The sequence below is a fragment of the Chlorella variabilis genome (assembly GCF_000147415.1).
Source record: "Chlorella variabilis unplaced genomic scaffold CHLNCscaffold_6, whole genome shotgun sequence".
Lineage (NCBI taxonomy): Eukaryota > Viridiplantae > Chlorophyta > Trebouxiophyceae > Chlorellales > Chlorellaceae > Chlorella > Chlorella variabilis.
The window spans coordinates 1,913,475-1,923,943 of record NW_005435082.1 but is presented as its reverse complement, the minus strand read 5'-3'; the positions used below and the strand labels follow the sequence as shown (position 1 = coordinate 1,923,943).

At 61.8% G+C, this 10,469-nt stretch overlaps 1 protein-coding gene across 1 annotated transcript; it reads right to left on the bottom strand.

Moving 5' to 3' along the window:
- Window positions 1–2,226: 2,226 nt before the first annotated feature.
- On the bottom strand, window positions 2,227–5,653 carry CHLNCDRAFT_51440 (hypothetical protein; the record flags this gene model as incomplete). The annotated part of the gene is made up of 10 exons (XM_005849158.1): window positions 2,227–2,566; window positions 2,655–2,731; window positions 3,268–3,399; window positions 3,475–3,582; window positions 3,692–3,767; window positions 4,456–4,559; window positions 4,637–4,786; window positions 5,094–5,177; window positions 5,368–5,457; window positions 5,558–5,653. 10 exons carry the CDS (start codon window positions 5,651–5,653, stop codon window positions 2,227–2,229), a joined length of 1,257 nt encoding a protein of 418 aa, XP_005849220.1.
- Window positions 5,654–10,469: the final 4,816 nt, after the last annotated feature.

Genomic DNA, 10,469 nt, shown 5'->3' with positions numbered 1-10,469 from the left:
GGCCGTAGAGGAAGGGCACCTTGCCGTCAGCACCAGCTGCCAGCTCGGTGGGTGCGTTGTAGGCCAGCTGCAGGAAAGGCAGCAGAGCAGCAAAGGAGGACCAGGGGAGTGCGCGGCGTGAGGGAGGGAAGGAGGGATAGATGGAGAGGAGGGCAGCGCCACCTTGGCCGTGCCGCACCCCCCGTGCTTGCTGCGATGCATCCGGTTGCTGCCTGATGCAGAGCACTCTCCAGTTGGTCTGGCGGCATCATTGCACCCCTTGTATCACTCACATGTGTGTACAGCTTCTCCACACCGCTGAAGCCAGTCGCCCGCTCGTGGTGCTCCTTGATCACTCGGGGCAGCTCCTCGAGCGGCACCACGGGGCACCACCGCCACTCTCCGCTGCGCTTGACGCAGCGGCACAGGATGTCCTGACCGCCAGCGCCCTTCAGCACCTGGAAGAACTGCAGCACCTTCTTGCTGTAGTTCTTGGCGCCGCCCTGCACTGCCGCCCCCCCTCCCGCACCCCGCCGCCGCCGGCCTGAGGGCGCCTGCTGGTCGCCCTGCTTGATCCGGATGATGCCCTCTACATCTGACTTAGTGAGAAACACATTCTTGGCGCCGTTTTGGCGCCGTTCTAAGGCATAAAGGATGACAGGTTGGTTCATAATTTTAAATTTGCGGCAGCTGCGGGGTGCGGGAGGGGAGAAATAGAAGCCTTAGAGACTCTGAAAGGCGAAGGAAAGGGAGGGATCGCGGGAGAGAGCGTGCCTGATGAGCCAGACGAATCGGGGGAGGTGCCACATCAGCGGGCAACACATGTCAGCTGCAATCTGCGGGCCTCCTGCATTGGACGTGCCAGGGATGAAATCCTTCGCAGATTCCACCTGCAGGGCCACACTCTTCTTACTGGGTGATCTTGATGTACACAAAGTGTTTGCAGCGGCTAGCTGGCTTCTCACCAGCTGCCGCACACGTTGCATTCGCTCCTCCGCATCGCCTTTGCCGCAGCCCCCTGTATGCACATGCTCCACATATCCAGTCTGCAGAGGAGCAAAACAGTGGCTAGTCTAATCACATGCCGCCATCTACATGCTGCAGTTCATACAGTAGCTTCAATGCCGTCGTGGCAGACACTGCGCATTCATTCATTCAGCACACAGCCCGGCCGCCTCTTGCTCGAGGGCGGCCCACTTTGGCCTGGGCAGCCCGGGCCGCCCTCCCCCCCGGGCGCATGTTCGGTGTTGGAGGGGTGTGCCCAGCGATAGGGGGCCCCTGAAGGCATGCGCCGAGGCCGGGAAGCGTGGTTCGGCGCTGCTGCACGCTTGGCGATTTGACCAGAACCACGTGCCGCCGAGTTGCGGCCGCAGTTTCCGGCCCACGGTCTACGGTCGCAGCCACGGGACTCGGCGGCACGGCGTTTGGGCCCAAGCTTGCTGCCGCCGCCGCCGTGCCCGGGGGGCAGCGCGGCGGCGGCGGCGGCACGCTGCGACGCCCCCGTGCTGCCGAGCTGCGGCCGTAGTTTCCTGCCAGAAGCCCACGGCCACAGCCACGGGACTCGGCGGCACGGGGTTTCGGTCCACGGCTTGCTGCCGCCGCCGTCGCAGGGGTGCTGCCTGCGGCGGCGGCGGCACGGCGTTTGGGTCCACGGCTTGCTGCCGCTGCCGCCGCCGCAGGGGTGCTGCCTGCCACGTGGCAACCCCCCGCGTTTCCTTGCCTCCCATCCACCGGACCCCGTCCTGCGCTTCACTTTGTTTAGGGAGGGGGCTGCTCACTGCTCATTGCTCATTGCTCATCGCACACTGCTCAACGCTCATTGCCCTATATCCCACCCAGCCGCAGGACTCCACTGCCGCCCGCGCCCCGCCCCATCTGGCCGCTTGCGCGCCCCATCCCCCCTCGATGGGGCCCGCCCACACCGGGGCCTCCCCCCTCCCGCCCACTGCTTTCTCAACGGCCCCGAGCCGGGGCTGCCCTCATTGCATACATAGTGCGCCTTTCCCTGCTTTTCTAGTGACCTAGCGTTCCGCACTGCCGTTTGGCCAGCCCATGCTCCCGTACCGTTGCGTTTCTCCCCAATGCGCCATGCCACTTTGCCAGTCATACACACGTTTCGATGCGTGCCCTGTCAGCTGCTTGCGTTGCATGTCGCCTTGCTCCACCCCTGTTTTATTGCTTTCTCTGCTTTCGCCCGGTTCCCGTCCCGTTTCGGCGGGGAGTCTATGTTGCAAGCTAGTTCTTGCTTTACCAGACTTTAAGCCCACACAAGCAACAAGCAAGCAGCGGCATAGCAGTGACAACCTCATTCACGATGGCCGCTAAGGTGTCCTCCAGACTGCTGTTGCTAGCTATGTCTCGCAGCCGCACAATTAGTTGCCTGAAATGCTTCACCGATTCTGCTGCCTTGGGCGTCAGTCCGAGCTGCTTGCCGGCTGGGAATGGGGGAAGTGACGAGCTGCTGCTGCCGCTGGCAGAGGCCATGCCAGGCTCTAGAGGGCTGCCAAAAAGGAGGGAAGGCAGTGTGGCGCCCATCCTCTTGGCATATTCAAGCAGCTTGTCCACTGATGTATCGCCAATGCCGCGCCTGCAGCAACAGAGCAGAGGTTAGTTTAGCTGCAGCTGCAGGGGTGTATGCAAGTGGGGCTGCCAGGGGCTTTACAGACGAGCAATACCTGGGTGTGTTGATGACACGCAGCAGCGCCAGCTCATCGCGCAGACCGACCACCAGCCTCAGGTATGCCATCACATCCTGTGCCAGCCCGGGCACATGACGTTTTGAAAGGCATTGGATCCCAGAGAGAGAGAGTGTGCCACGGAAGAGACTTGCCTGGATTTCGGTCCGCTTCCAATACGGCACGCCGCCCACCACAGTAAACGGAATGCTATGCTTGACCTGCAGGGCTCAGCCATGCATCATGAATGTGGCGTTGCGGCATAGACACGGCAACCAGTACTCTCCCCATTACCAGCTCCTCCTCAACCAATTTTGTGTATCGGCGCTGGCGGAACAAAATAGCAATTTCCTCCGCAGAGCACTGCTCACTGCAGCAGGGATAAGCGTGCTGTTCACGCAGTGCAAAGCACCCATACATGCATGGCTCAGCAGGCTGCTGATGAATCCACACAAGCGGCGGACACGACCTGTTTAGAAGGCTTATTATCTCGCTAACAATATGCTCGGCCTCCGCCTTCAAGTCGTGAGGGTGATGCACCTGCAGACCAATCGGCTTGCCGTCATGCAAGACTCGGGCAACACAGCAAAGCATGTCAACAGCAGAGTCGCACGATGATGTGGTTGCCAAGCGGGCGCTGTGCTTGCATACGCGCCCGGCCCCAGTCCTTGTTGGCACTGATCAGGGCAGATGCTGTTTGCACGATGCGCTCTGAAGAGCGGTAGTTGTTCTTCAGTATGAATGTCTGCAGGGTGGGACAGCCTGGTTCCCACTCGCAAACCGCAAAACGCCACTACAAGGCCCACACATACATACACACCTGGATGTCTGGGTAGTCGATTTTCAGCTGGCACGTCATGTTGTCCATGTCAGCGCCGCGCCACTCGTAGATGGACTGGTCTGGGTCGCCCACCACAAACAGATTGCCCTGCGGGCTCGGAAGAAAGTGTGCATGCTGAGCTGGCAACCGCAAGGCGGCGGCATAGCATAATGCACAGGTTACACAAACATGGCAAAGCCGCATGTGAACTGGTCACCTGGGGCAACGTCAGCAGCCGAACCAGCTCGTACTGCGGGGTGTTGGTGTCCTGGAACTCATCCACCAACATATGCCTGCAAAAAGCATACGTCTGCGACTGGGCACAGCACGCTTGCCAGCTGGCTGCTGGCCTCCACAAGCACGGATCAATTGGCACCCACCTGACATGGCTTGCTTGCTTGTGCTTGTGTGGGCTTAAAGTCTGGTAAAGCAAGAACTAGCTTGCAACATAGACTCCCCGCCGAAACGGGACGGGAACCGGGCGAAAGCAGAGAAAGCAATAAAACAGGGGTGGAGCAAGGCGACATGCAACGCAAGCAGCTGACAGGGCACGCATCGAAACGTGTGTATGACTGGCAAAGTGGCATGGCGCATTGGGGAGAAACGCAACGGTACGGGAGCATGGGCTGGCCAAACGGCAGTGCGGAACGCTAGGTCACTAGAAAAGCAGGGAAAGGCGCACTATGTATGCAATGAGGGCAGCCCCGGCTCGGGGCCGTTGAGAAAGCAGTGGGCGGGAGGGGGGAGGCCCCGGTGTGGGCGGGCCCCATCGAGGGGGGATGGGGCGTCGCTTTTCAGTCGATCCAGAAGCGGGCGGTCATGCTGCAGCAGGGCTACCGTCAGGCCCAGCAGGTCGTCCAAATCCACAGCATTGTTCTGCCTCAGCACTTCCTCGTACCTGCGGCAAGTGGCATGCATCACCCTGCTGATATCCTGCTCGCCTTGACCACAATTCGGTAGCTTACAGGCTTGCTTTCTCACCTTTCAAACCAGCACACCAGGTCCTCGACCCAACGTCGCTCCTCCTCTGAATTCTCGATGAAAAAAACTCGTTGCGCTCCGCGACGAAAAAGGTCTGCCCTAGCCTGCATGCGTTCCAGCATAACCCTAATCAACGTCGACGCAATGGCAGCGTGCTGCGCATCAGCGTGAGATCGAGCACCTTTGGCATGGCAGCGTGCCAGGTTGTCATGCTGCATTTGACAGTGGAGATGTTGTGCATCAGCTGACTTGCTGTGGCAGTCAGGTCTGCTGCCGTGAGGTCTGGCTGCTCTGCCTTGACCAGCTTGCGGAGCAAGTCAGTGGTCAAGTCCTGCAGTCAACGGCAGGCTGTGTTGGCATTCAGAGCTGCGCTACAAAACACTCCATCAATTTCAGGCCTGAGGTGCGCCTGTAACTTGCCTGATCAAAGATTGTGAAGCCCGCTGTTCTGCCAACGCCAGGCAGCTTGTCTATGTGGATTTGTAAAATTTTAAAGCACAGACTGCACACAAGAGTGGATGTCGAGTGAAGAGAATTGGTATGTGTGTGGAGTGGATTGCAAGGGACTGTGCCGAGCAGCAGCGATGGCAATGAGCAGTCACTTTACAGGATTAAAATAAAGAAATAATTGCATAAACTTGCCTGTGAAATGTGCATGCCCATACTCTACTTGCCTTCCAACCCAGCATGTTTGATAAGCGCTCCTGCAGCTCGCCCGCTGCCTGCACAACAAGTCGAGGCGGCCAGCCGCAGCCAGTGCCAGCCGTCCTTAGCGTTCAGGTTCTGGGCCTAACATCTGCCAGTACGCTGGCAACACCACGAAAATCCTTGGCTAGCTGCCCATGTATGGGGGGAGGGGGGCGGGCGCCAGCCTCCAGGACTAGCAGAAGAGCAACAGTGCAGGAAACGCACTTTGTTGGTAAAGGTGACGGCCAGCAACTTGGAGCTGCTAATGCCGTGTGTCTGGATCAGCTCTGCCACCCGTGCCACGAGCACTTTTGTCTGCAGGCGCACATCGCCATTCAAGAGCTCAGCCGCAAGCAGGCGCCTCACCGAGGTTGGACCTCCGCCACTCCCACCATCATGCGCCTGTCCTGCTCACCTTGCCACTGCCTGGGCCCGCCATGACGCGCACGGGACCCAACGGTGCAGTCACAGCTGCGCGCTGCTCCTCGTTGAGCTGATGCAGGTGAGCCATGCCGTGACTGGCACGCGCGAAACTTTCCTGCCCTGCCGCCAGCGGCGGCGGTGGCGGGTCTGTTGGACGTTGCCGGCCGCGCATGCCAGGTGAAGGTGATGCGTCGGAGCGCTTCCTTTCAGCCGCTGCCACCAGCCTGTGCGCCTGTGATCTGTGTCCGTGCAGGAGCTGGCCAGGCACCCACCGTTGGAGGCTGCCCACTCTCCACGCTGCTGCCCGCAGGCAAGTCGTGAGCATGAATGCTGCAGCGACAAGGTGCTGAGTGCTGAGGAGGCCGGGCCTCAGACCTCTATGTTGTCTCGGATCGGCTGAAGCAGCAGGAGCACTTCTGGGGAGCTGCACCGTGGAGATGAGAGACCTTAGAAGTCCTCCTGTGCTGGATCACAGGCCCCATGATGCCACCGCCACGCGGCGGAGTGAGCTGGCAGCGGAGTGACCTGGCGGCGGTACGGTACGTATTTCAAAACACCCGCAAGGGCCCGAGCGCTTTAGGGGTGCCTCCCCAAATTCTGGGTTAAGGTCGGTGGCACAGGTATGCAGGGGCCCTTGCAAACAGCCCTTTGCCTGTTGCCTGACTTAAGCAGATGAAGCCTCAGCCGCGTGGCTGGGCTGGCCAGGCTTGGCCTGCTTCTGCCTGCCTGCCCGCCTGCTTGCCTGCTTGCTGCCTGCCCACCGTTGCTCACACCCGATGCCTGGTGCTTGCACCGGGGCCCACTGCAGACTTGGCGGCGCATGTGAGCGACCTGCCATCTGGTAGGTGCGTCCGCACGGCCAGTTGTTCGACGTGAGCCACCTGCCTGGGTTCTCGTGCTCGCCCTGCCCGCCGCCAGCGCCAGCCGCTGGCATCCCCGGCCCCCGCGCTGACTCGTTACCTGCGTTTGCTGGCTTTCCGAAAGACAACCTCCTTGAGAGCAGCTGCAGCTGCTGAACACACCTGGAACGGCTATGCCTGCTGGATCTGCCACCACCGCCATGTGGTGCCATTGGTGCCTGGGATAGGCGTTCCCTGGGAGGTCCGGGGAGCGGCAGCGGGCGCAGGCTAGGCTACCTGCCACATGCATTTGCCAACTGCGCCAAGCTTGGCGGCTGTTGGTGGGGTCCCATGTTCCCACAGACTGCGTGCATTTGTTCTAGCTCTCATTTTGGCTGTCTTTCCATTGAACGCATCAACGCTGCACCCGCTTTCATCCAACGCCGGGCCCCTTCTTCCGCCCGCCGGCGGCGCCCAATCACCTGCACCGCCCGCCCGCCTGGACACCTCGGTTGCAGCTTGGAATGTTTCCGGCATGAACAGGCCTGCCTCTGTGAACCCGCATGCGACTCCCAAACCAAGCGCAGCGCCTGGCAGCACGCAAACCAAATTTCAAAGCCGCACAGCGGCGGTCAACCTGCCGGTGGTAGCGCCTAACTGCAACCGTTCGACCGTGTCAGACCAGCACCCTCTCCTACACCGGGCCCCCATCGATCGCGAACAGGGCACAGATGGTGATCGATTGAGCGGTTAGCTGGCAAGCGATGTCCCACTGAACCACCGCCGCTGCGCCGCCGCTGAGTGGCGGTAGGTGGGTTTGGGACCTACCACCCAGCCTCCCCACCGCCCCTCCCCCCTTCACATATAACACAGCTCATCGCCTGACACCGTTTGCATGAGCTCAGCCCTGCAGCGAAGCTGGAGGTGGCCGAAAGCCATCCCACCTGCTCAGTGCATGCCACCCCCTGACCAGCCGCAACTCTGCCTGGTTAAACTGTGTGATCAGTTTTGATAGTGCCGCGTGGGCCATGGCTGGACTGACCAGTGTGGCTGGCACAGGACCAAAACCTGCAGTACGACCTGCCTGCTTCCGTCACACTGTGCGACCATGAAGCGCGTGCGCTCATAAACCGCCGCTTGCGCCAACTTTGTTCATTTCAATTCACAATCGCAAATTTCCCGCTGCCCAGCCCCAGCTCCCCTTTGCTACTGCTGTGCCTCAGCACCCGCCACCGGTGACATGATGACCTCCTCCCTCCTGGCCTCAGTGGCCGTGTGCTTGCTGGCACTCGTGCAATCGGCCTCTGCCGACGTCAAGAACTACAGGAGTGGCTTGAAGAGGGGCTACGGCACGGCCTACTCTGGTGAGGGCGGGCCGAGTCAAACCATGGCATGTCTCCCACCACACGACAGACGGCAGCGGGTGTTGGGGGCTGCTGGAGGCGCTGACTGCGGCCCGCGGATTGCTGCCCACCACCTCTGCTGCCATCCATCCGGCGTGCTGCAATCAGCAGCTGGGGTCAATGGTGGATGACATCCCCATAGTTGCAGCCACCCGCTTTGGTCGGCCACAGTCAGCGCTGCGCCAGCGGTTGGTTTCAATCCCCCTGCCCCATGTCCTGCCTCCTGCCTGCAGACAAGGGGCAGAAGGACAAGACGGGTTTCAACAGCTGCCAGTTTGGCAAGCTTTCTGAGAGGTGGGAGACCTACTACGCGGCAATCCCTTCCCACATGTATGACAAGGAATCGCACTGCGGGCTGTGCATCCGCGTGCGCGGCACCGAGAAGGGCGCCCCCGGCCAGTGGGTCAAGGTGAGAGGGGAGCGGAGAGGGACGGAGGGCCCGATGGGAGGCCGCCTTGTTGCAGCAGGGCGTGGCAACCGCCGTCCCCTCCACTCCAACCGCCCACACTCCTTGGGCGTGCCCCTGCCTGCCCCACCCTGCAGCTCATGATCGTGGATGAGTGCGCATCCTGCAAGGTGCGCACCCCGCCTGCTGCCGTGCACCCACCCTGCTTTGCCAAGCACAGCCGCGAGCTGCTGGCACCCCAGCCGCGCTCCTCCTTCCACCTCGGTGTCATCCACATCCCCTCCCCTGATCTCCTGCCCCCTAGTTCTGCTTTGCTGCAGGGCGACTTTGATGTTGACATGAGCATCCCGGGCCTGGAGGCCAGCACCGGCTTTGAGTGGGACCGCAAGCTGATTGAGTGTGAGCAGCCTGCTGCTGCAGGCACAGCCACCTGCCACCCCCGCATGCACGCCTGCCCCAATCCAGCTCCCCCACCCCGGCCCTCCCCGGGCCGCTCGCTTCTCACCTCCACCTACCCTTGTCCATGCAGGGGACTTTACCAGCTGCGATGGCTCGGTCACACAGGACGACGACGATGATGAGGGTGGGTGGGCTGCTCAAGTGGAGATGGTGGTAGGACTCACATTACAGCAATCATCTTCTTCACTGCCAGCCAACCGCGCTTGGCTTGTGTTTTGCAGAGGGCAGCGGTGGCAAGCGGCCCCGCAAGGATGATGATGAGGATGATGAGGATGATGAGGATAACGATGGTGAGTCAGTGGCGGAAAGAGGTGGCCATGACCCGCTGCATGGAGCTTGGGTCTCACCGCTAATCTTGAACTGGGAGCCTGCTGTGCCAGAGTGCATTCATTCATTCATTCATTCAGCACACAGCCCGGCCGCCTCTTGCTCGAGGGCGGCCCACTTTGGCCTGGGCCGCCCGGGCCGCCCTCCCCCCCGGGCGCATGTTCGGTGTTGGAGGGGTGTGCCCAGCGATAGGGGGCCCCTGAAGGCATGCGCCGAGGCCGGGAAGCGTGGTTCGGCGCTGCTGCACGCTTGGCGATTTGACCAGAACCACGTGCCGCCGAGCTGCGGCCGCAGTTTCCGGCCCACGGTCTACGGTCGCAGCCACGGGACTCGGCGGCACGGCGTTTGGGCCCAAGCTTGCTGCCGCCGCCGCCGTGCCCGGGGGGCAGCGCGGCGGCGGCGGCACGCTGCGACGCCCCCGTGCTGCCGAGCTGCGGCCGTAGTTTCCTGCCAGAAGCCCACGGCCACAGCCACGGGACTCGGCGGCACGGAGTTTCGGTCCACGGCTTGCTGCCGCCGCCGTCGCAGGGGTGCTGCCTGCGGCGGCGGCGGCACGGCGTTTGGGTCCACGGCTTGCTGCCGCTGCCGCCGCCGCAGGGGTGCTGCCTGCGGCGGCGGCGGTAGCGCACGTGGCAACCCCCCGCGTTTCCTTGCCTCCCATCCACCGGACCCCGTCCTGCGCTTCACTTTGTTTAGGGAGGGGCTGCTCACTGCTCATTGCTCATTGCTCATCGCACACTGCTCAACGCTCATTGCCCTATATCCCACCCAGCCGCAGGACTCCACTGCCGCCCGCGCCCCGCCCCATCTGGCCGCTTGCGCGCCCCATCCCCCCTCGATGGGGCCCGCCCACACCGGGGCCTCCCCCCTCCCGCCCACTGCTTTCTCAACGGCCCCGAGCCGGGGCTGCCCTCATTGCATACATAGTGCGCCTTTCCCTGCTTTTCTAGTGACCTAGCGTTCCGCACTGCCGTTTGGCCAGCCCATGCTCCCGTACCGTTGCGTTTCTCCCCAATGCGCCATGCCACTTTGCCAGTCATACACACGTTTCGATGCGTGCCCTGTCAGCTGCTTGCGTTGCATGTCGCCTTGCTCCACCCCTGTTTTATTGCTTTCTCTGCTTTCGCCCGGTTCCCGTCCCGTTTCGGCGGGGAGTCTATGTTGCAAGCTAGTTCTTGCTTTACCAGACTTTAAGCCCACACAAGCAACTTCCCTCCCCTCTTTCTTCCCACAGATGAGGATGAGGAGGATGAGGATGAGGATGAGGACGAGGATGACAACGGTGGGTAGCCGGGCGCAAGACACACAACTGCTAAGCCTGGCGCTCGCCCTCTGCTGCGACGCTGACCCGTTGTGCTTCCAACTGCTTTCCACCTGCAGATGATGATGACGACAAGCGCCGTCGCCTGCTGCAGCAGCACCGCCGCATGCTGCTGGGCTGAGTGTGAGAGTACATGTTGCGACATGCGG